Source organism: Lygodium microphyllum, chromosome 26 (assembly GCF_053477565.2).
Source record: "Lygodium microphyllum isolate KBCC chromosome 26, Lygodium_microphyllum_v1.1.10, whole genome shotgun sequence".
Classification (NCBI taxonomy): Eukaryota; Viridiplantae; Streptophyta; class Polypodiopsida; order Schizaeales; family Lygodiaceae; genus Lygodium; species Lygodium microphyllum.
In genome coordinates this window covers 112,891,159-112,916,873 of record NC_141160.1, presented here as the reverse complement: position 1 = coordinate 112,916,873, position 25,715 = coordinate 112,891,159, and the positions used below count along the sequence as shown (strand labels likewise).

The 25,715-nt window shown below is 44.5% G+C and overlaps 1 protein-coding gene across 2 annotated transcripts in view; it reads left to right on the top strand.

The window, feature by feature from the left end:
* The first annotated feature begins 258 nt into the window (after positions 1-258).
* LOC148013694 (putative protein phosphatase 2C 76) overlaps positions 259-25,715 on the top strand; it is a 44,551-nt gene continuing 19,094 nt past the window's right edge. The window contains exon 1 of one of the 2 annotated variants that reach the window (XM_087667779.1): positions 259-700. In XM_087667779.1, the coding sequence (XP_087523905.1) occupies positions 460-700 (241 nt within the window). In that variant the 5' untranslated portion in view covers positions 259-459. The remainder of the gene's footprint in view (positions 701-25,715) is intronic. The other variant, XM_087667780.1, reaches the window with a different exon arrangement.

The following is a 25,715-nucleotide window of genomic DNA, read 5'->3' as shown; positions in this document are numbered from 1 at the left end:
AAAAAATAGACTAAAATGATCCAAAAATCTAATATTTTTGGATAATCCATGCAACTCATTCTACTACTATTAACTCAGATCACATTGACTCTCCTGATCACTAAGAAGTCAGAGCTTTACACACCGTGTCCGCGTAGTGGCACAACAATAGAGACACGTGATCACATATACCTGCCGCACCATCTAAACACTCTTACACACGGTGTCACGACTCCTAGTTGGGTGGGAGACGGCAGCACACGGTCTGCCGTCTCTGTCCGAACCGGGTCTCAGTGATCACCACCGTTCTCGTAGTTGGTCCAACTTGGACCGTCAAGAAAGGAAACGTGAGGCCCGAGGGTACCCTCGAAGAATCGTCGGAATTTCACGTCTGTTCACGCGCTTCCTCACTTGTCGGAAACCAAATGCGACCCTTTCTCTTCCTCCCTCAAGAGTGATCGTCGACACGGGACGGAGGGGATGGCTATCGGCCACCTCTTCCGCTGCCTAACAATCCTCGCCTGCACATTCATCATCGCCATAGCCAAGCCCCATCTTAACTCCCCCCTTCAACATGCCCTGGAGCTTGCTGCAACCTTTCCTTCTGCTCATCTTCGTCATCATGAGCGGCCTCGCCCCGGCTCTGCTTCCATCAGAGGGCGTCGGCCGTACCAAGAAGATCGCCTGGCTTGCGCTCCCCGAATCGAAATCCCTTCCTACAGTAACTCCTTGTGCCTCCATTTTTCCCCTTCCACAGGGTCTATAATTCTTCGTTACCACTATATCGTCTACAGACTATTTGCCAGTGTTTTGTTCTGTTCTTTCTAGTGCGTGTAACCCATTTTCGTCTCATGGAAAATCAATGGCCTGCACTTGGATTATGTTTACAATCGTAAGAAAGACTCCATGAAGTCGTTTAGTTGTCATTCGAAACTAGCGTTTATTCCTCATGCGAGTTGGCAGAGAGTCTGGGCTGATATTGGAATATCCTGACATGTAACCATTTATTTAGCGGCCCCCGTTGTGTCCTGCCATCATTGTTACTCATTAGCTCTTTTGTGTGTAAGTCTGCAACTGCATGGGCTCATTGTGCCCATGTTTTCATGCTTCACGGCATTTGTGTTTGCGTTTATGGTAGTGGAGGCATTTTGAGCTGTTGTCCTCTTTACTGTGGCGGTATATCTAGTCATGCAGGAGATGGCCACTACATCTGCACCAAGGGGCTGGATACCATGTAAATGCAAACTCTGCTTGCTGTTTACTTCTTCTCTGGAGCAGTCGTCTGAGATCGGTATAGAGCCTTTAGCATAAGTTGTTCATGTTAACTGCTGCCATGGATAGTTGCATCAGAGGGCAAAGGCATCATAAGTAATCTGCTGATGAGGTCAGGAGCTGCCTGAAACCTAGTAATGTTCATTATTTTCCAGGAGCATTGCCTTCTCTTGGGGATTATTTCTGCAGACCACCTGCATGCTAGTCAAGGCGTTGATGGTGTTTGTTTTCTTGTGTTAACCTGGTATCTGGCAGTCCTTTTGGCAGCCAAGGTGAAGCTATCACCCTACTGTTGCTGAGCATGGAGGAGGAGCATGATAGCTTGTGGAACATCAACTATACTTCTTCTTTTCTTGTGGTGCTTGTGAGCTGGCACACAGCTGTTGTACAGATTAGGGATGGTGGCATCTATGTCTTTTCAGACTTGTCGAGTTGGGCCATACCTATTGTTGCTTGTTTTTCTGGATTGGGGAGGTGCATGACTGATTGTTGGAAAGCAGATTGGTAGCCCCCCTTGGTGTTGAGAGCATTTTCATGAATGGCCCTTGTGTTGGTGGACTTGGGCCATACCTATTTTTGCTTGTTTGTGTGGTTTTGGGAGGTGTTGCTGGAAAGCCAATCGGCAGCCTCTTTTTAGATGTTGGGGCAATTTTCATGGGTCACCCTTGTGTTCAAGTAACTTGACTTTGTTCACCTGTCTTTTGTTTCCACAATCATCTTTCTTTTCATGCATCTTATGGTGAAGTTTGAGGCAAATTTCATTTTGCACAATATGGTTGCTCCTCTGGGTTCCCAAGACGAAGAGCCAGTTCAAGATTCTCTCTCTCTTTTTGTTGAAAAATAGAAAAGATACTGTTAGTAGTCACTTGTCATGTATGGTCATCTCCTGCCTGTGAGCCGTAGTTTGAGTCCGACATGAACATTTGGAGAGTGCATTTCAGTCAATATGACTAGTCTAGTCTGTTCACTCTATTTTTGGGAGGCATCTATTGTCTTGGGCAGGGTGAACATTTAGGGTCAGCTAGGTAGTCTTTAGTTTATTTTATTTAGCATTTATTGCACTTTTTTGCTGGTCTGACTGGCATTAAATGGAGGTCAGCCAGCTGCTGAACGTTTTGCCTATTCATAGGCTGCCTATCTTCTCCAGAGTTAAGTCTCTTCACATTCAGCCAGCCCTCTGTCTCTTTTTTTCTCACCCTCCTACCTTTGTCTAGTGTCCATGTTACCACTTTGAGTTGCATGTTGAGGCTGATTGTTGCAGCCTTGTATCAGTTAGTCTTCTGTCAGTTTTTTTCTTTCATTCTATTGCGTTCTCTTGTCTGCTTCTTCTCTATTCATCCATGTTTGCTTTTCTTTCCGTTGCACACTGTCACATATCTTCTATGTGGTCAAGCTGGGTGACATCTTCTACGTGCTGCAAATGTGTCCTTAATCAAGGTGGGCAGTTTTGGGTTTGATCCAGCCCTTGTTACCCTCTGAACATCCATTAGCTTGCTTCATTTTTTAAGGGCAGCACCTTTTATGTGCTGAGCAGCAGTTTTTGCTGCTAGGCTACCAACTTTTGCAGCAGAGGAAGTCCACTAGACTTGCTTTTTGCCAAGGGCGTCCTGTTCATCACTGGGTGATCATCTCTCTTGGACTCTTGACCCGTAGGTTGACACGTCTTGAAACGCTAGTGGTATGGGATGCTAACTTTTGGGATGTGGTCTTCACCGATATGAGCTCATAGGCTTAGGGGTGAGGCCATTTGGCTCAATGGCTAGGAGGTGATTCTGATATCTATTACCTATATATTCAAGGATATATCGTGTGTCATGCCTCATGTCACGAGGACGTGAAATTTTGAGATGCTTTAATCTTCCTGATAACATTTGACCAAGTTACTAATCAAATGTGTAAGGTTGTTTAGCACATGTGATGCACATGGCAGTTATTTCATCATGGTAATAGGCCAAAGACCTCGAGGATGCAGCGGGTGCCAAAGGTAAAAGTTGTGATAAGTTATGCTAGCCGGGCTTTGGTGGTCAGTCGGTGTTAGTTTTGACCCTAGGATAGTTGTTTGGACAATAAGTGTCAGTGGTGACACTAGGGAATGCTAGTCTAAGGGTCAACAGAGGTTGGGACCACTCTAGGTTGCAAATGGCCCAGCCAATTTAATTATGGATGGGTCCATCTAATTTTGGGCAAGGTTAGAAGAGTTGAAATTAATTTAATGGTTGGATAATGCTGAAAATAGGCACGACAAGACTGCCACTTGGCACAATTGCCCATACAAATTGAGAAACGTTTTTTTGGGCTTGGTTTCAACCATTCGGTCAGTTTCTAGCTTGAGAGAGAGAGAGAGAGTGTGTGTGTGTGTGTTGCAGATTAGAACTTAGACGAGTTTTCAGCCATTTGTTGTAAGAGACAGTAGCCAAAGGTCCTATGGGATTAGTCACTAGTAGGAGAAGGACCATTAGGATTAGGCGATAGCATCTTGAGATTGGTGGTAGCAGTTCTGGGCCTCTTCGGTAGTCGGCAGTAGCTACAAGGGCAGATTTGATGGGCTGAAGACAGGATTTAGCCATTTTTCGCAAGGAATCTCTAAATTTTCTCTTTTTAGCATTCTCTCGACTTCTCTAACCATTCTCAAAAGATCTCAGCTTAGCCATTTGGAGCATCTCAACTAGATTTGGTGGACAATAGAGGAAATTTGGTTGTAAATCATATATTTTTACAGAAATTAGGGTTTAACAACCACTTCAAGACTTGTGCCATTAGTAGAAGGCATTGTACATTGAAACCAACACCTGCAATTTGTGGTATTGACAGGGATTTCAGATGCCAAACCATCCATTGTGAATTTGGGGTAGCACTTGGCTAGTTGGGATCCAATTAAAGCAAGTCCTGAGTGAAAATCAAGGGGCAATTTGCCCAATTTGTTTACTAATTGCATCTATAGGAAGGGTCTTTTGGATCAACCAAGGAGATTGTGGAATCTTAGCTTGTACACAATCCATTAGTCAATAAAGTTAGAGGAGTACCGAAAGGGCCTTTTGGATCAACCAAGGAGATTGTGGAATCTCAGCTTCTACACAATCCATTAGTTAATAAAGCTAGAGGAGTACCAAAAGGGGCGCTAGTCTCGAGGCCAACAGGGCGTCTATTGTTCAAGATTATGAAGGTAAAGTGTGTACTTGAGTCTATGTTTATTTATAGATCGCTATAATTAGATGCTTGATTAGGAATTGCCACCCTATCCGAGAAGGAAGGCTGGTTTTACCTTGTGTATAGGTTGGATTCTAGATGTTTCATTGATGGTGGAATATCAATAGGCATTAAGCATTGATAAGCAGTGAAGCGGATCTTTTGCTACTCAAGTGGTACTTGGTACCTGCTTTGTCGTATCTTGGTTGGGTTGGTTGTTATGATCATAGTTTTCAAATGCCTTTGGAATTTTTTTCAAGTATTTGAAAAATAGACATATGAAAACCTTGTTTGAAATGTGATGTTAAAAAAAAAGACGACTTTTAAAAAAACCAAGCGATTGCTGGTTGCTTTTATCAGATGACTCTTCTTTGGAGTCCACGTAGCCTGGAAAACGCTTTCTTGACTGGAAACGATTGGAATTAGTTTACAATAACTCTTCAAATTGTGGGAAACACAACTCCCTATCTGAAAACACCGTTGCCCCAAACTTTTTAACCACTAGGTAAGATCTCTCTCTCTATCTCTCTCTATCTCTCTCGTTGGGATTAAGGCCCGGTTTAAACCCCTCGTGTATAGTACACGCACATTGTACATGTGAATGCATCCTTTACGTGCCCTAAGTATAAATACATTTTATTCTTTGTGTACCAACACATTGTTGGTACACTCTAACCAAATTGTACTTTCACTCTGCTCACTCTTTAGCCGTCACACTCTCTCTCGCTCACTCCTGCTCAACCCCCATCTCTCTCAATTGTGCTGCTCTTCTTCCAACAACTGGTATTAGAGCCCAAGGTTTTACATGCCTCCGGGGACCAAGGCGTAGCTGACGTGTCTGTCAGAGTGCAGCGGTGCGGAAGCGTAGGACTGAGAGAGAGAGAACGCAGAGAGAGAAGGGAGAGAAAGAGACAGTGTACATTGAAGATCTGCTGTATAAAGAATGCTGAATACAAAGATATACACGGGCGCAGTGCGCTGGACTGCGTGTCTCCACCTCGACGATGCGACCTGCTGTCCACCTCGAAGTCTGCTGCAGTCTGCACTATCTGCTGTCTGAAATCTGCGAACAGAGACAGAGATCTGCACGGCACCGGTCTGTAATCTGCGACAGAGAATGATCGGGAGAGTGCTGAAAAACGTCAGCAATAAATAGGCGAAAAACTGCCTGGAATGGGGCTCAAAACTGGGGCGCAGCCTGGTAAAAGTGGCTGCAGGCAGTCGGACTGCCACGTGGCAGTCCGACTGCACAGTCCGACTGTGCAGCAGTGCTGCTGGTCCGACTGCTGCAGCTGGACAGGCTATGATCTCTGACACCCCCTCTCAGAGCCTGGACAGGGCAGAAGCCTGAGGGATCTGGAATGTTGCCGAAGTAGAGCCTGAGGAAGCGCCTTCGTAAACAAATCCGCAAGATTATCCTCCGTCTTGCAATACTCCACAGTGATGGTCTCATCCAAAAGCTTTTCTCAATGTGCTTCGTCCGGGCATGAAAAACAGGGTTCCTTGCCAAGGCAATGCAACTCTCATTGTCACATCGCAGCAATGTAGGACGAGTCTGGGGGCACCCAAGCTCCTCCAACAGTCTCCGAAGCCACACAACCTCGCATGTGGTGGAAGATGCGGCCCGATACTCCGCCTCAGTAGACGAAAGGGCTACCGTGGGCTGCTTCTTGCTACTCCATGAAATAACACCTGCACCCAAAGTAAAGCAGTAACCTGTTGTAGACCGCCTGTGGTCCACGTCACCGGCCCAATCCGAGTCGCTCCAACCTGCAAGTACAAGATCTGACCCATCTGTCCCTGCGGGGTAATGAATCCCCAAATCAGACGTCCCCCTTAGATACCGAAGTATCCTCTGAGCAGCCTGCCAATGCACCGTCTTAGGTTCACTCATGAACCCTGCCAAGAGCCCAACAGCAAAACATAGATCAACCCTGGTGTTGAGAAGCCAAATCAAAGACCCTATCAACTGTCGATAGCGGGAAGCATCCACCAAAGGAGAAGCTGAGTGGGAAGTGGCCTTCCAGTTCGGATCCATAGGAGTAGAGAGGGCCCGACAATCTTCCATCTCAAAAGTCACCAAGAGCTCCTGTACATATCTCTGTTGGGAGAGAAAGATCCCCCTCTGAGACTGAAAAATCTCATGTCCTAAAAAGAAATGGAGTAGCCCCAAATCCGTCATCTCGAACGTCCGATGTAAAGCTGACTTTGTCTCCTGGACCTGCTGTGCATCATCACCTGTGACAATCAAATCATCAACATATAATACAAACAGCACACAACCATCCTCGGAAGTGTGAACATACAGCTGCGGATCGGCCTTGGACCGCCGATATTCCAACTGAGTCTGGAGGAACGAATCAATCTTCTCGTTCCAAGCTCGCGGGGCCTGCTTGAGACCATACAGGGCCTTCTTCAACCTGTAGACTTTCCCGTCCGAAGAACCAAAGCCAGGAGGCTGCTCAACGTAGATCTCCTCCTTCAAATCACCATTAAGGAAGGCCGACTTCACATCCAGCTGATAAACAGGCCATCTCCTATGGCCAGCCAAAGCAAGAACAACTCTAATGGTTGCCATACGAGCTGTAGGGGCAAAGGTGTCATGACAGTCAATCCCTGGGCGCTGGGCAAAACCCTTAGCAACAAGGCGAGCCTTGTGCTTATCCAAAGTACCATCACTGAGATATTTGGTCTTGAAGACCCACTTGACTCCAATCACCTTCTTCTTCGGGGGGCGTGGCACAAGTGACCAAGTGCCATTCCTCTCAATAGCCTCCAACTCAGCTTCCATAGCTTTCTTCCATGGGGCGGACTGTAAAGCCTCCTTCACGGAGGTGGGCTCTCGATCCTGCATAACTCGGGACATCAAACAATAATTGGAGCACACTAGCTCCGAAGAATGCGCCTGGTGCCTCCGTGACCGCCGCGGACCATCCTGCGGTCCCCACTCCTCAGGAACCCCCTCGATCCCTGAATCACGGAGTGTGTCACGGGCCCAGCGAGGAGGAGGCCGAACCTCCCCTCGTCGTTCTCCATCAGTAGAAGATTCTGGAATGTCCATCGGTGGTAACTCCTCAGAAGGATCCGGTGGAACAGTAGACTCTGTGTCAGAAACAGAATCATAATCAAACGGCACAGGCTCCAGTGGAACTGTAGAAGGAGCCAAACTCTCCCCTGGATCTCCAAGAACGGGATGCTCCTCACCCGTTGAAGAAGCCGGAATCTCCACAAACCGCACATCACGGCTAGTATATACATCCCGCTTGACGGGATCATAGAGTCGGTAGCCTTGGGACTGGGAGCTGTAGCCAACAAATACCTGTTTGCGGGAAGCCGCTTCGAATTTGTCACGGTGAACTTTGGGAATGTGAACATAGGCATCACACCCAAAGACCCGAAAGTAAGAAACATCTGGCTTCGACCCAAAATACGCCTCAAATGGAGTCATCCCTTCCACGGCCGAAGTAGGAGATCGATTAAGAATGTGGACTGCAGTAGCCACAGCCTCGGCCCACAGAACCTGGGGGGTCTGTCGGTGCTCCATCATGGTGCGCGCCATCTCGATCACACTGCGGTTCTTCCGTTCGAGAATACCATTTTCTTGTGGAGTATTCGTATTGGCAAACTCCTGGCGAATTCCTCTATCTGCACAAAACCGAGCAAATTCATTAGAGACAAATTCACCTCCCTTGTCGGATCGCAAGGTCTTCAACTGCCGGCCTGATCGGTTCTCCTCAAAGAGAAGCCAATCCTTGAAGTGCGAGAAAGCTTCTGATTTTAGTGCCAAAAAGTAGGCCCATGTCATCCTGCTATAGTCATCCACGATCAGCATGAAGTACGAGCTCCCACGCAGGGACTCATTTCTCATAGGGCCACATAGATCCGTAGATACTAACTCCATCGGTGAAGTAGACCGCCGCGAAGCGGTGTGGGGAATGGCATCCCTATGCTGCTTCCCCCTTATGCAGGAGACACATGGCTGCTGGCTCATCACTATATCTGGCAACCCTCGAACAAGCTGTCCCCGTGACGCCTTCCGAAGATAGTCATAGTTCAGGTGACCAAACCTAGCATGCCATAATTCAGACTGTGACTGTGAGGTAAGAAGAAGAGTGGAGAGGGCAGTGGAAGACTTCAGTTTGTAAATGCCGTTCTCCTCATATCCAGATGATAGAACCTTCCTCGATTCACGATCAAGGACTCGCACTGTAGAACTGTCAAACTCCACCAGAAGACCAAGGGAATAAATCTTATGGACTGAAAGGAGATGGTACCCCAAGCCTGGTACATGCAAAACCTCTGAAGTATGGGTGCCACCTCGTCCATCCGGAATAAGCTGCATCTTACCCCGACCTGCAATAGAAACTGAAGAGCTGTCTCCAATGAGAACCTGCCCACGCGAAGGTCGCAGCTGGGCAACACCATCTGATGAAGGAGTCATGTGCCGTGAGGCACCACTATCAATAATCCACTCTCGAGATTGGGAAGCCGCCATCGCAGCATTAGAAGCATTCGGTGAAGCGTCCTCAATGACAACTAAGTGTAGAAATGCAGCTGATGAGGGTGCAGCCACCGCTCCAGAATCCTTGGTTTCCTTCTTCTTGGTGTCCTTCGAGTCTTTGTCAGGGCAATCCTTCTTCCAATGGCCAGTCTTTCCACAAATATGGCATGTGGAGTCTTTGTCCTTGTCCTTCTCCTTGTCCTTCTTGGACTTGTTATCCCCCTTCTTCTTCTTTTGGTCCTTCCCCTTCTTCTGAGAGGCTTGACCTGTCAACGCCTCCGTCTTGGAAGCATTCTGTCCCTTTAACTGTTCCTCTTGGTCCAAGACCATAGGAACCAACTCCTCCCACCGAAGAGTAGACTCTCGCCCCGAAGCAATAAGGGCAGAGTAAAATGTACCGAATCGTGGCGGCAACTGGGACAGGAGTGTAATCGCCATGTCTTCGGAGGAGATCGGCTTCCCCGCATTCTGAACCTGCATCTGTAGCTGCCTTAGCTTGTTAATGTGTTCCCTTAGCGAAGAAGACTTATTGACGGACAAGGTCCGCATCTGAACCTCCAAAGAAACCCTCTTCATCAGGGTCATCCGATTGTACATTTGATCAAGCTCCAGCCATATCTCACGAGCCACCGTCAAGTGCTCGATGTGAGCGATCACGGCTGTAGTGCATGATAGAAAGAGAAAGGATCGAATCCTGGCATTCAGTTTGTCCCAATGAGACTGGGCCCTGGCCAACTCCGCACGAGCATCGGAAGAGAGTTTGGACTCATCTCTTACCGAAGGCCGGTCAATATCTTCCTGTACCAACTCCGCCAAATCATAGGACTCCAGAATGGCCAACATCATAACGCGCCAAATGCGGTAGTTGTCGCCGTCGAGCTTCTGATCTGTAGGAAGAGCCGGTAAGACAGGCACCTTCCGGTCCATAATCGCCTGGAACTCCAAGTCCATCTCTGTAGACATCTTCACCTGCAATGCCTTCTCAAACGCAAAAGCAGCCCCCTCTGACTGGGTAAACTCAGCCTGCTAAGGCTCTTCTGCGTCCCGAAGCTTCTTCACCCGCCGGAGGCGATGAAAAAGCAAAACCTGCACTTGTAGGTTGAAAACTCAAACTTTCTCCGCGTCAAACAGCAGTAAACAGCAGCAAATCCACCACCTGTACTCCTTTCCTGTGCGCCCACACTCGTTTCAGCCTTGTTCCAAGGCGCAGCCCTCCTGTCTGCCCTTAAACGCAAAAAACGCAAATTTGTGTCGCGATGGAAACTCCTCTTCAGGTTGATTCTGCGCTCAGTCAGCCCTCAAACACTGCTCTGATACCATGTCAGAGTGCAGCGGTGCGGAAGCGTAGGACTGAGAGAGAGAGAACGCAGAGAGAGAAGGGAGAGAAAGAGACAGTGTACACTGAAGATCTGCTGTATAAAGAATGCTGAATACAAAGATATACACGGGCGCAGTGCGCTGGACTGCGTGTCTCCACCTCGACGATGCGACCTGCTGTCCACCTCGAAGTCTGCTGCAGTCTGCACTGTCTGCTGTCTGAAATCTGCGAACAGAGACAGAGATCTGCACGGCACCGGTTTGTAATCTGCGACAGAGAATGATCGGGAGAGTGCTGAAAAACGTCAGCAATAAATAGGCGAAAAACTGCCTGGAATGGGGCTCAAAACTGGGGCGCAGCCTGGTAAAAGTGGCTGCAGGCAGTCGGACTGCCACGTGGCAGTCCGACTGCACATTCCGACTGTGCAGCAGTGCTGCTGGTCCGACTGCTGCAGCTGGACAGGCTATGATCTTTGACAGTGTCGTGGACCAGTCGTGTTTTCGTGTCGTGGACCAGTCAAATGCGATTAGCAAGCGGGCGACTGGGCATTCAGTCGTGTTTTCATGTCGTGGACCAGTCATGTTTTTGTGTCGTGGACCAGTCGAACACGACTAGCAGGTAGGCGATTGGGCGATGGCTACAGCACGACTAACAGGTGGGCGACTGGATGTAGTGAGAAGTGGGCAAGTGGCGACTCACCGGCGGACGGAACCAGTGGTAAGACATTAATTGCGTCAGTCCCGCGACAGTTAGTGACCCCCTGTTAGTTTTCTAAAAATAAAAAATTCCTTTAATTTTTCAATTACTTGCCTTGGCTGGTGTTCACATGCGGGAGGCACAGATCTCTGATTTGTGAAGATTCAAGCCACAAATTTGGGGTTTCTCCCAGATTTGACATTGTTCATGCTTGTCAATGATTTTCGAGTTAGAAATTGCAGACATTGCGAGTGGTGTCCTCAGTTAAATTGGGGATTTTGCCGAATTTGTTGGAATTTTGCTCCTTTGAGTAAAATTTCCTGACATTGGGTCCCAAAAATTTGGGGTTTTTCATGTATTGGCAAAGTTTTGCTCAGCTGAGTTAAATTGACTGACATTTATGCAATTTTGGGGATTTGTGCAGAATTTGGTAAATTTCTGCATTTTGGCCCGTGTGGTGGCTAGTTCATGTACAAACAACAGAGATTTACTTCTAGTTGAGAAGAACAGCAATGTACTTTGCTGGTTCAGCTTGGGCTTCTGCAGTTTAGTGCATTTACTCTTGTGTTTGTGATAAAATGGTTGCAACTTCTTCTAGTTTAGACATCAAGAGTTTGATGGAGATCAAACGGTTTGATGGTCATGGCTTTGACCTTTGGAAAGACCGTATGCAGGGCATTTTGTTTCTAAAGGATTGTGAAAATGCTTTGTAGGAAGATAAACCCGCACTAATGTCTGATGTAAATTGGGCCAGAGTAAATAAAAAGGTTGTGGCTTACATAAAGATGGGTGTCACTGATGACATTCTGAGAGACATTAAGGGTTTAGATACAGGTTATGCAATATTGGAGAAGCTGAAAACTACTTATGAGATCACCAGACATGTTATTCATGTTATTCAGGTGCATTTAATGGGCAAGTTGGTGAATATGCGATTGGATGAGTCAAAGCTTGCAGTTGAGCACTTGAGTGCATTTACAGGGATTTCAAATAAGCTCAAAGATACAAATCTGGACTTTGATGATAAGTTGAGGGCGATCTTTTTGATCATGACATTGCCCGACTCTTGGGAGACCTTGGTGGTTTCACTCAACAATAACCCCAATCTCTCATATGATGGGGTGAGGGGTTCTATCTCGAATGAAGAAATTAGATGTATGTCTAGGGGAGAAGGCAGTGACTCAGCTTACAATGTAAGAAGTAGGGCTGAAAAGAAAAATGCAAATGTAGGACACAGAAACAGGAGCAAGAGCAAAGGAAAGGGTAAGAGTGACGTTACTTGCTATCACCGTGGTCGGAAGGGCCACAAGAAACCTAATTGCAAGTATTACAAGAAGGAATAAGAGAGAAAAAAGAATGCAGGAGATAAAAAGAAGAAGGAAGATAAAATAGATGCGTTTGAGGCAACCAAAGGCAAAGAAAAGGCCAATGTGGCCTCTAGTGTGGCTATAGAGGAGCTTTCAAATACGGAGAGTGATGTATTATGTGTAGTTGATTATGATGCCCTTGTATGTTACATGTAGGATATGCAGATTACCAAGGCTGATGTGATTGATGCACTCTTGTCAGTTGATGATGGTGTCACTTAGACTTGGATTGTAGACTTTGGTGCCTCTTTCCATGTAACTCCTTACTTGAGTGTTTTGTTATGTTCAATGCAAGCAATTATGGAAAGGTGTATCTTGGAAATAACCATGCCTGCAACATTGATATGATTGGCACAATACACTTGTCTGTAGACAATGGTCAAGAGCTTGTGTTGAAAGATGTCAGATATGTGCCTGGCATTAAAAAGAGTTTACTATCTGTTGGTCAGCTTGACTTGCATGGCTACACCACACTGTTTGGTGGTGGTTTGTGAGAAGTGAAAAAGGGTTCCTTACTGATTGCAAAAGGAACCAAGAAGGGCACTTTGTATTGCTTACACTGTAAAGCCTTGAATGGCAAGTTTCTTGCAGTTGCTGAAATTTGCAGCCACTTGGAGTTATGGCATAAGAGATTAGGCCATATGAGCCAAAAAGGACTTGATGTCCTTACCTCTCTGAAGAGGGTTGATGGAAAAGGCTCTAAACTTGATTTTTGTAATGAGTGTTAGTTTGGAAAGCAAATAAAAAATTGATTTTACTCTGGTGTCTCTCGTAAGTCCAATGTCTTGGACTTAGTGCATTCTGATGTATGTAGTATGCCCGTGAAATCGTTGGGTGGTGCTGTATATTTTGTCTCCTTTATTGATGACTGTTCCAAGAAGATTTGGGTGTACTTGCTGAAAAAGAAAAGTGAAGTGTTTGTTGTTTTTAAAACTTTTCAGGCATTTGTGATCACTTAGACAGGTAGAAAGCTGAAATGCTTGAGAACTGATAATGGGGGTGAGCTCACATCGACTGAATTCAAGTCCTTTTGTGACTTGCATGGTATTAAGAGGGAGCTTACAATCCCTTACAGCCCTTCTTCAAATGGGGTGACTGAAATCTATAATAGGACTTTATGTGAAAGAGTGCAGTGCATGCTGTCCACTGCTAATCTCCCTCATGCATTTTGGGGAGAGGCACTCAGAACCGCGGTTCACATTTGCAACCGCTCTCCAAACATGTCTTTAAATAATGGCATCCTTGAGGAGGTTTTGTCTAGTAAATCAGCCTCATATGACCATTTACGCATATTTGGTTGTGATGCTTTTGTGTATGTTAGGGATGAGTTGAGGAATAAACTTGACCCAAAATCCACCAAAGGCATTTTCATGGGCTATGGTGATGAGGGTGAAATTGGCCTACAGAGTGTGTTTACCTCAGTCCAGGAAAATTATTCGGAGCCGTAATGTTGTGTTTAATGAGGCAGAATTACTAAAAGGCACTTTAGCCTCTAATGAAGATCTGAAAAAGGTAAAGTTTCAAAGTTTGCAGCCACCTATTACTTCAGAAAATGAGCCTCATGGTGTTGTATTACAGGCTGAAACTGACAATCAGCCGGTTATTTTTGAGCCAGATGATGATGGACAAAAAATAGAAGCACAGCTGGTTATTTTTGAGCCAGATGATGATGGACAGCAAATAGAAGGACAAGGAGGTCATGGACAACAAGATAGGCTTGCTGATTATGAAAATGCAGGTATTGGAAATGAAAATGAAGGTGTTGTACAACATGAACGGCATGTTGAAAATGGCTTACAACAGCCAATAAATGCTGAAAATAATATACCTCCAGATGTAGACCCCATTCCTGAAAATGTTGATCATTGGGTACGCAGGTCTACATGCATAAGAAGGCAACCACATAGGTTTGACCCCTCCTTGCATTACGTGATACTTACAAATGAGGGTGAGCCTCTTACATACAAAGAGGCCAAGTCATGTGAGTTCAACAGTAAGTGGGAGCTAGCTATGCAGGAATAGATAAAATCTCTATATGCAAATGATACTTGGGATCTTGTGTCATTGCCCAAGGGAAGGAAGCCACTTCCAAACAAATGGGTGTACAAAGTAAAGACAATTGATGGGAAACCCAAGTACAAGGCAAGGTTGGTTGCCAAAGGGTATGCACAAAGGGCAAGGCTGCTCCTGTTTTTCCAACATCTCTCTCTCTCTCTCTCTCTCTCTCTCTCAGTCTTTGAGTAGTGTAGTGTATTCAGCATGGGCCCTGCATTGTCTCTATTCACATCGGCTAAAAGCTAGAGTCTGAAGTTTGAACATTGAAGAGAAGAGTCTAGACCTCTCTTTTTGTTTCTCTTTGTTTGTGAATTTTCTCTTTATTTCTCTCTCTCTCAGCCTTCAAGTAGTGCAGTCTGCATTGTTAAAGTTAAAGCTGAAACTGAAGCCTACAACTAATAGTGTCATGTCTACATTAAATTTTGTCACATTTTAACTTTTGAAGATGGAATGAAAGCAGAAATCTGAGTGGGATCATGTTACTGTGGCAAAACAATTGGAAAAGGGCCGAATATTGTTAGTAGATATGCCAGCTCATGTGTGAGTCTATGCATGACAGATTGGGCTAGGAACATGCTAGCTATTTTGGGCATTTTTATTGTGCATTAGTTGTAGCAATAAGGGTAGAAATGCTGGCCGACCAGCTGTTATTTATGGCGTATTTATTGCCTATATATTATGTGCTCCTCCTTAGTTTGGGTATTCATCACTTGGAGTTCATGTTGGAGAGAGGAGCGAGTGCCAGTGCCCCTGTAGCCAATGACTCATAGTTGTATGTGATTGTCTCATGTCTTGGTATATGGATTCCACTTCTTGAGTATTCTTCTGAGTTCTTTTCTTTTGCAGTGTTCTTCTTTTCTCTCTATCTTGTGTTCAAGAGTCTATTTCAGCATACCTATACGCTTCCATCGCTGCATTTGCTTCTGACATGGTATCAAATTGCAGGGTCTATGCTCTTGCTGATTTTTTAATGCTGATTACGTGTTTGTTTTCCCTCTCTTGATTAGGCAACCTGCTGCTGCCTGTTATCCAGCCTGTCTATGGTCTACAATTGCTTGTGTTTTGTGTCTAAGACCCTGCATTTTTAGCCTGCGATAGCTTCTTGCCCTGTAATTGTCAGTTTGCTGCATTTGTTGCTCAATTCAGCTTGCGTTTTGGTTTTCTGACCTTGACTGTTGGCTAGGCGATTATGTATACAAGTTGTTTTTGCTGTTTTTGGCATCTTTTGGCTGTAGTTTCAACTTTTTGTGGCAGTCACCCTTCTTTTTCGGCTAAATTTTGGTTTTCACTACGTGTGGACTCTCATTTTGTGTGGTCTTTGCTGTTGGTTTGGCTGTACTCTCTCTTTGTATACCTTCTATTCTCTATCTTCTCTTCCTGTCCTCTCTAGATGGCTCCTTCATGCATTTCAACTTTTATAAGTAACATGGCCTTGACCATTTAACTTGGAGATATAGAGACAGGGAACGCCCGTTCCGGCACATAGGAATGGATTAATGCGTTCCGGGAGGTCCGAGATGAGGAAACGCTAGCAAAATGTTCCCTCCCGTTCCCTCTCGTTCCCTAGCCGTTCCAAGGCCGTTTCCTGTTTGGAACGGTCGTTCCAGCAGCATTAAAAAAAAAAAGGGTCATGTCACCTGTCACCCGCTACTCTTGCCTGTCGCTCACAGTCTACTCCTGCTTGCTCTCGTCCGCTTGTGTCGCAACTTGCCTGCTCTTGTCTACCTGTGTCGCTTCTCTCGCCTGTCGCCCACTGCTCTGCTTGTCACCCGCTACTCCGCCTGTCACTTGCCTACTCCCGCTTCTCCTCGCCTGTCGCTCGCTACTCCACCTGTCGCCTGCCTACCCCCGCTTCTCCTCGCCTGTCACTTACTACTCCGCCCGTTGTCTGCCTACTCCCACTTCACTTGCCTGCTCTGCTTGCCACACCTGCCTTGCTTGGGCCCTGCCTGCTCCCGCCTGCCTCTTTCGCTTCTCCCACCTGCCTCTTTGGCAGCCTACCTTGTGTGTGGCCCTCCTCTCTTGCCTGCTTGGCCTGACTCCCGTTCGCGATTAGGTGAGGTTCGAGGAATCTCGATTCTTGATGCTTGTGTTGAAATTTTGGCTGAAATTTCTGTAATTTCATTGAACTTTGACACATGGATGTTGAAATTTTGGCTGCAAATTTCTGTAATTTCATTGAAGTTTACTGATTATTTGTCACTTCTATATAGATGGCAGCATTGATATCTATGGGATCTTCATTATCCTCAGCAGGCACTTTGCAACAATTGGACGAAGTTGAAGCCCTACTCGGTCATGGTGGGATGAGGTAGATGCAGGGGTGCCATTGAGAGGTGGAGGGGCTTGCCCTTGGAAATGCAAACTTTGCTCTTATGCTCGTACTAGTGGGGTTGATAAAGTGAGAGTCCATCTTCTACATGAGGAGAGGAAAGAGGTGCGTTCTTGCACCAATGGATCAATTGAGAAAGGGCAGGAGTTACTTGACCGCATAGCCACTTCTATAGGGAATTCACATGCCAGGAGGATGCCAAATATAGCAGTGGATCCAACAACATGGACTCCAAGGCTAGTAGGGCATGGTGCTTCATGCAGAAGACCACTAGAATTAGTGGCTACACAGCCTTCTCGTGGGCCATCAATGGCCGCAAGTCGTGGTGTTAGACAGAGTTCATTGCACACTTCATGGGAACAAAAAAAAAGAGGAAATAGATGCAGCAGTGGCACGCTTTTTTTCCCATGAGCATATTGCATTCAAATCAGCCAGGTCATCTTATTTTTTAAATATGGTGACAAAGATTGCAGAGTATGGATCCACATATAAGCCCCCTTCATCAGAAACTATCATGCCTACATTGCTTCAGAAAGAGAAAGCAGCTATAGAGATTGCAACAACAAATATTCGCAATCAATGGGCAAGAAATGGAGTGACATTGATGGCAGATGGATGGAGTGACATACGCCATAGGTCCATACATGGTGTTGTCGCATATTCTGGTGGGGATGTATGTTTCATTGGTAGTCATGATGCTTCAGAGACTGGAAAGAGTGCAGATGTATTGGTATTTGAGTGGTGCGAGGCAGTGCAGGTTGTTGGGGTAGAAAATGTAGTGCGGTTTGTGGTAGATGGTGAACCTACAAACAAGACAGCAAGAAACATTTTAATGGCAATGTATCCACATATCACCTTTAGTCTATGCATGGTGCATTGCTTGAATAACTTATTGAAGGATATTGGGGACTTGCCATGGATTGCATCTCTTGTTGCAAAAGGCAATAAGATTATCACATTTATATGTAATCATGAGTACTTGCATGCTGAGTTTCGCAAGAGAAGTGACAAAGAACTTCTTAAATACTCGGATACACGATTTGCATATAACTTTCTTATGCTTGGTCGATTGCACTATTGCAAAGGTGCAATTAGGGAGCTATTTGCTAGTAATGAGAATGAAAATTGGACTGGGGCTGCCACTCCTACTGTTGTGTTATGTAATGCACATGTCTCTGATAGAGATTTTTGGGATGAGGTGAATCGCACCAACCAAATGATTGATCCTATTATGCACATGTTGAGGCTTGCAGATGGCATGGATCCATGTATTGGGAAGATTTATGAAGGTATGGATCGCATGATTGAGAGGTTGGAGAGTTTGGAACCAAATGCAGATAGGTATGAGCAGATCAAGGAGTTATGCATCAGCAGATGGAATGAGTATGACTCTCCTATGCATGCTGCAGCATATGTGCTTGATCCTGAGTTTCAAGGAAAGATGCAAGAAAGAGACCTTGAGGTGGTCAAGGCTTGGAACACATTGCTTGCAAGGCTTTATCCTAGCCGTGAAATGCAACGCAAAATTAAAAATCAGCTCTTTGTATATCGGCAAACATTAGGGATGTTTGGTACAGAGGATGCACTAGAGGACATGACAAATATCGGGGCTGCTTTATGGTGGGAGGACTACGGGGCAGAAGCTCCAAAGTTGCAGAGTTTGGCTATTCGTATTCTTAGCCAAACAATTAGCTCTTCTTGCTTAGAGCAACTATGAAGCTCATTCAATCACATTCACTCAAAGAAGAGAAATTGTATTGGTACAATGAAGACGAATGACCTAGTATATGTGAGCTCCAATCTTCGCTTGCTAACTCGTACATCAATTGCAAAGACTGATTCTTTTATACGTTGGAGATGACGATGACAATGATGATGGTGATGGTGATGGGCAAGATGTTGTTCAGCAGGATGAGCATTCAGGCACAGTGGAGCCATCTTCCATGAATCAGAGTACTTAGCAGCTAGCCTTTTGAAACTTTAGAGTAGTGACTTGGAAATTGGAGCTCTTGTAACTTGGATCTTTACTATTTAGGCTTTAAATTTTAGTGCATATTTTGTATCTTTGCAATGCACACTTGTTGCCAGTTGGACTTATGCAACATTGTTGATTACAATGTTGAATCATGAATGCGACAATCCATTGTTGGTTACAATGTTTTGAATCTTTATTATTGTTGAAACTTGATTATTATGTCTCTAGAGTCTAATGCCATGAATTATGGTTGATATGATCTCTCTCGAGATTCTAAGACAAGTGTTGACACACACACACACACACACACACACACTCTCTCTCTCTCTCTCTATATATATATATATATATATATATATATATATATACATACCGTTCCCTCTCTTCTCGTTCCCTCACTTTGGAGGTTCCTCCTGTTTCCCGTTCTTGGTAACTATGCTTGGATTTCTATTATGAAAGCCTGGTGTGTGGAGAAGCAGTTATGGTGCATTGTTTGTGGAGCCATTCTACGTCCTCAACGTCCTTTTTCTATTTCAGAAGATTTTGATGAGGAGAATCGTGAGAAAGCTGTACTAACATGGGATGTAGATGATGCGTGTGTCTATTTTGCTGTTCTTTGATGTATTTCTAAAGAACTTCTATTGGCGATTAGTTCTTGCAAGACATCTCCAAAAGTATGGGCGAAACTTTAGATGTTGTATGAGGCACCTTCCACCATGCGGGCAGTGGCACTTTATGGCTAGCTCTAGCAGATGAAGTTCGAGCCTAAGGACACTTGAGTTGGGCACATGTTAGCTATTTTAGGTGTTTTTATTGTGCAATATTTGTGGCATTTTAGGGCATTTTGATGCCAATCTACCAATAGATGAAGTTCGAGCCTAAGGACACTTGGGTTGAGCACATGTTAGCTATTCTAGGCATGTTTATTGTACATTATTTGTGGCATTTTAGGGCATTTTGATACCAATTGGCTCGCATTTAATGCTGGCTATGCAACTGTTATTTATGGTATATTTACTACCTATATATTATGTACTTCTCCTCAGTTTGGATATTCATCACTTGGAGGTGTTGGTGGAGAGGAGCCAGTGCCAGTGCCAGTGCCCATGTAGCTAGTGACTCACTATTGAACACGAGTCTCATGTCTTGGTATGGATTATATTTTTTGAGCATTCTTTTGAGTTCTTTTCTTTTGCAATGTTCTTTTCGCTTTGTCTTGTGTTCAACAATCTATTTCAGCATATATATATGCTTGTATTGCTGCATCTAGCTGTGACAAATACATGTAAATGCAAATTTTGTAGACACTTGGGATGGTGGCCTGCTATGTATAAGGGTATATATTTTGTGATTGACAGGTCTTAGTGTGAAAAAGTGCACTACAGCACCACAAATTGCAAAGGATGTATGTCGTAGATTGCATATGGGTGTTGGAGTGCAAGACTCCACAACAAACACTAATGTAGGTGTGTGAGATTTGGGAGGTGCTTCTCTTGTCAGTGGCTTTGGCAATGTAGATGCAAGTGTTATCATTGGGCAGCTTGGGCAATGAAGCTCTCAAAAGCATGTGAGTAAAAAAAAGAAAGTGGCCAAATCATAGGGTGCTTTGGCAAAAGCGTGGGATTTTCAAGCATGAAAGGAGGCAAACATTGTTGTTTATTGCTTTTTCTACACAAAGGACATCCCATTTTAGAAAGTAAAGAGCCCATATTTTCTTGGAATGCTAAAGGTAGTCGGGCAAGTGGATCAAAGCTATAGATTATCTTCGTATAAGAGCCTACATACGAAGGACCTTGTGGAGGAGGTTAAATACATTGACCGTGAGTTGCTTGATATTAGGAAGAAGTGGAAGTGATATGGATGCAGTATTATTTGTGATGGATGGTCAGATGCAAGGCACATGTCTATTATAAATGTTATGGCTACATCCATTTGTGGTTCAATTTTTTTGAAAGTTGTTGATACAAGTGGAGAATGTATGGATAATGCAGCTAATTGTGGGAGGGTTGGTGATTTGATTGAGCAACAGTGACCTAACATCTTTCTTATTGGATGTACATGCCATTGCTTGGATCTTCTTTTAGAAGATATTGGGAAGCTTGCTTGGATTCCTTATGTTGGCTAAAGCAAATAAAGTTATCACATTTGTTACACGTAAGAATATAATATTAGCATTGTATCGCCAATTTAGCCAACAATAATTATTGGAGCCATCGACTACGTGGTTTGCTTACATATTTATCATGTTAGTGAACTTGTTGGATGAGAGATGCTACAATGGCTGGTCATATGGTGGTTAGTGATGTTGGGCAAGAAAGAAAGCTTCATGTATAGTGAAGGGAATGAAAATTGTTGAGATTGTTTTAGGAGTAGGTTTTTGAAATGATGCTAAAATGATTGTAAAGATTTGTGCTCTCATTCTTAAAATCCTTCGTCTTGTTGATAGAGAAATTACCACTACAAGGCTTTTTGTACGAGTCCTTGGAAGGAGTGACCGATTCAAGGATGCAAGATATTAAAGGGCTTTGTGTGGATGGATGGGATATGATGCATTCACCTTTATATACTGCAGCCTTTGTTTTGCATCCTGTTTGGAAAGCCAAGAATCTTGATAGTAAGTGCATGAAGGATGGATGATAGTGATAGAAATATATATAAAATATGATGTAGATATGCAAGGAATATTATGTGATGAACTTGATATGTACAGGTTGGAATAGATGCATTTTCTTGGCCACTTGCAAGAGATGAGAAAAGAATGTATCAGGCTGTATAATGGTGGGAGACATTTGGGCCATGCATACCCAAATTGCAGCAATTGGCTGTAAGAATACTTTGACAAGGGTCTTGTGCCTCCCCTTGTGAGAGGAATTAAAGCACATTTTCACTTATTCCAACAAAGAGAAGGAATAAATTGTTTCCAAAACATACAAAGTACCTTGTATATATTCATACAAACCTTTGTCTCATCAACAAAGTTAAGGAAAAAGGCTATGAAAAGATGGAGGTTATGTTGGACATGCTTAATAAGAAGAAGGATGATGATAGATTGCTTCCATTGCAACATATATGAGAGGAGAAATAGGACATTGTAGCCTCATTGTTATAGAGGGGGACAAGCACTAGTGATGTTCCTAGCTTTGGTTCTTTTGGTCCACATCAAGGGGAGGTGGACTACACTCTTTACAATGATGCAGATGACGAGTAGATCAGTTGATAGTAACTAGTTGCTGCTAGTTGGTCATTGATGCCTAGTATCTATACATTGTAGCCTATAGCCTTGATAGAGGCTAGTCACGACTCACTATAGTTTACTTTTGGTTGTTTCTATTGAGTTTTTAGTCTATGATGTAGTTGGCTTGCCTCTAGTGTCTATGATTGTCTTGTAAGTTGTTGGCTTGATGTTAGTTTCTTCTATAGTGACTTAAAGTCTCAGACCTCATTCTAATTTGAGTTGTGCATTGTTCTTTGGACATATCTTTTATTTGGAAATTAGCACATGCCATCTATTATGATTTATCTCAAAGTTTTTTTGAAGATGCTTATAAGCTTAGTAAAATTTTCATAATTGGTTAAAAATATGTTAAAAAATTAGGGTAACGTATGATTCAGGTTTAGAGTCGGAATTGTTAGTAGTTATGTGTGTCTTGTGTGGTCATCGCTTGCTTGTGAGCCTTAGTTTGAGTTAGATGAGGACATTTTCGTTCGATTGAGTATTCGTGCCCCAAACGTGAGAGTGATAAGGGATGGTCAGACCCAAGACCTTCACAAAACAAGCATACTATCCCTACCATTATGGGGTGTCGATGACGAAGAAAATGGCTAAGGTGTGTATAGCAAATGTGTCAAGAAAGCAAGACAAGCACGACAAGCAAAGCAAGCAAGCAAGCTGGGAAAGACTGCCTTGGAGATTGCCATGTTCAATGCCACGAATACGTTGGATCTTAGAGTCGATCACTCCAAATGACCGAAAAGGGATAAATATGCATAGATGCATGTTTATATGAATAGAATGCTAATGCATGGGGTAATGCAAAGGGAGATGCAAGATATCATTCTCATGCAATATACTGTGCAACGGTGCCATTGGGACAGTGCCCTCGCAGGGGGATTGTTCACTTGTCTAAGTGTTCTTTTAAAATCATGTCATCCTGACAGTGTGGTGAAGTTACAAATGTCCATAATACAATACAAAAGAATAAATGTATGTAATGTAAAAAAAAAAACTGTAAGCATCATCACTGTCACTATCAAGAGTAGAAGCCACTCCCTGTCAAACTGGAAGGAAAAACAAGAGAGAAGCACCCTTTCCCCGTCAAGCTAAAGAAGTGGGGGAGGGTGTATCCAAGCTGATCTTGGGTATCATGTACTGAAGAATCGTCCGGTTGATCGCTTTGGTCAAGATATTTGCAAAATTATCTGGTGATGGCACAAACTCTAGGCGAATAGTGCCTAGCTCAACCTGCTCTCTGGAAAAGTGGAAGTGGACTCCTACATGCTGTGTCTGTGGTGTGATGATCAGATTGCTCGCAAGGGCAATGGCACTCTAGTTGTCGCAGTAGACAATTGTGGAAGAGTCACATGGAAAGTGAAGCACTGCGAGTAAACTCCTTAGATAGATGGCCTCGGTGGTACCATCAAAGAGAGCCCGGTACTCAGCCTCGGCCGTGGAAGCCGCCACCGTCTCTTGCTTACCACTGGACCAAGAAATTGGAGCCATGTCCAAGGTAAAGAGGTAGCCGCCATGGGAACGCCAGGTGCCAGGATCTCTTGCCCAATCAGAATTAGTGTACCCTTGCAAACAAAAACCGGAACCGTATGTCAGGCCATACGAATAAGTACATTGTAAATAACGCAACACATGAAGACATGCAATCCAATGTGACATTCTAGGTGCTATGAAATATTGATTGAGTATGCTAACTGAGTAAGCTAAATCTGGCCTAGTGTGAGTTAACCAAAGAAGTTTTCCTACAACAGAATGATAGGTATGTTCATCGAAGGGTTGTCCTAGGATATCCTTCGACAAGTGGACAGTAGGATCTAGAGGTGTAGCCACTGGCTGTGTCTAATCCGGAGTGTACTGTTCCACGAGCTGAAGTGCGTACTTCTACTGTGACACAAAAATACAGCCCTCAAAACGAACTACCTCCATCCCCAAGAAATGGGTCAACAAACCAAGGTCTGTCGTCTCAAATGTAGCTTTAAGCTTAGCCTTGATTTCCGTTATGGCAGCAGAATTTGAGCCTGTGATGAGTAAGTCATCAACGTATAGCAGGATATAGCTAACCCCCTCTGTAGTAGATCAAACATATAAGTTCGGGTCATAAGGGGTAGAATGGTGTCCGTGAGTCTGCAAGAACTCATCCATCCTATGGAACCAAGACTGCGGCGCTTGCTTCAGCCCATAAAGAGCTTTATGCAAGCGGAATACCTTATCCCTAGGGTTCCTTGAAGGAAAGCCCGGTGGTTGCTCCACATAGACTTCCTCCTCCAAGAAACCGTTCAGGAAGGCACTCTTGACATCCATCTGATGTATCGGCCAACCGTAGTGAGCGGCTAGCACGAGTAGCAACCGAAAGGAAGTCAACCGCGTAGTAGGAGGGAAGGTCTCTTCATAATCAATGCCATGCTTTTGTCGAAACCCTTGCATGACAAGGCGAGCCTTGTACTTGTCTAAAGTCACATTAGCTTTTAGCTTGGTCCTAAAAATCCACTTTGTCCCGATGACTTTCTTGTGGCTTTGATAATTCACCAATGTCCAAGCCTCAATTCGGTCAATACTCTCTAGCTCCTTTACTATGGCCTTTCGCCATTGAGGGTGCTGAAGAGCCTCTTGCCATGTATTCGGCACAGAATGCGCTATATAATTAGCTGTAAGCAGTGAGGCAAATGATGCTTGAGGAGCAAGCTGGGTAGATCTTCTAGGTTTCTCCGGAGTGGATTCCAGTGGTAGGATCCCTGAATTCCGCAAGGTCTGGTGATACCAATGAGGTAATAGATCTCCAGAATGCGGCTTGGGAGTGGAAGAATATGCGGAAATGTCAGGAGCAGGAAGTAGACCAAGCTCAGTAGGCACGATCTTTGATAATGTGGAACAAGAAATTGGATTGGAGTCCTGTGCAGAGGACTGCACGATATCCCTCTCGTCAAAGATGACATTCTGCCTGACGATCACCTTGTTTGTTTGAGGATCAAACAAACGATAGGTTTTGCTTCAAAGGAAAATCCCACAAAAATAATGAGATCAGCTCGGGGAGTGAGCTTTTCTATCTTGTCATTAGGCATGTGTGTATACGCACGTCACTCGAAGACTTTGAAGTGGGAAATGACAGGCCGAGAGCCAAAAAATTGCCTCATACAGGGTCTTTTGAGGAAGAGTCGCAGTCGGCAGGCATTGGTTGAGAATGTACATCAAAGTGTTAACAGCCTCGACCCAAAGGTGCTCAGGGAGCTGTGTTGTGCGAATAGCATAGAGCGTGCCATTTCCATGACTGTCCCGTTCCTATGCTCTATGACTCCATTTTGAGAAGGGGAGTCGGTAGAGGTGAGCTGGTGGAAGACGCGATGCTTCTGTAGAAACTCGAAAAATTCGTGGGAGATAAACTCACCACCTCTATCACTCCTCATGCAACTGACACGACGACTAGGTTGGTTATGAACCAACAGCACCCAAGCAGAAAAATTGTGAAAGCATCTGACTTATGCTTGAGAAAATACACTCACATGTACTTGGAATGATTATCCACTATAAAAAAGAAATACAACGCGCCGTTCAAGGTGGCAGTGGATGTTAGCCTACAAAGATTAACATGAATCAATCTAAGAGGCGTTGTAGCACGATGTGAGGTTTGCTGAGGGAATGGGGTACAATGCTGCTTCTCGAGCTCAAATGCTTTACAAACATCTCGAGCTAGGTTCAGGCATGGAAGGCCCTTAACCAGCTCACAGCGTGACAACTCATAAAGAGAGTCATAACCAAGATGCCCGAAGCGAAAATGCCAAAGACGCTCATTGTTTGTAGGCTCCCGAGA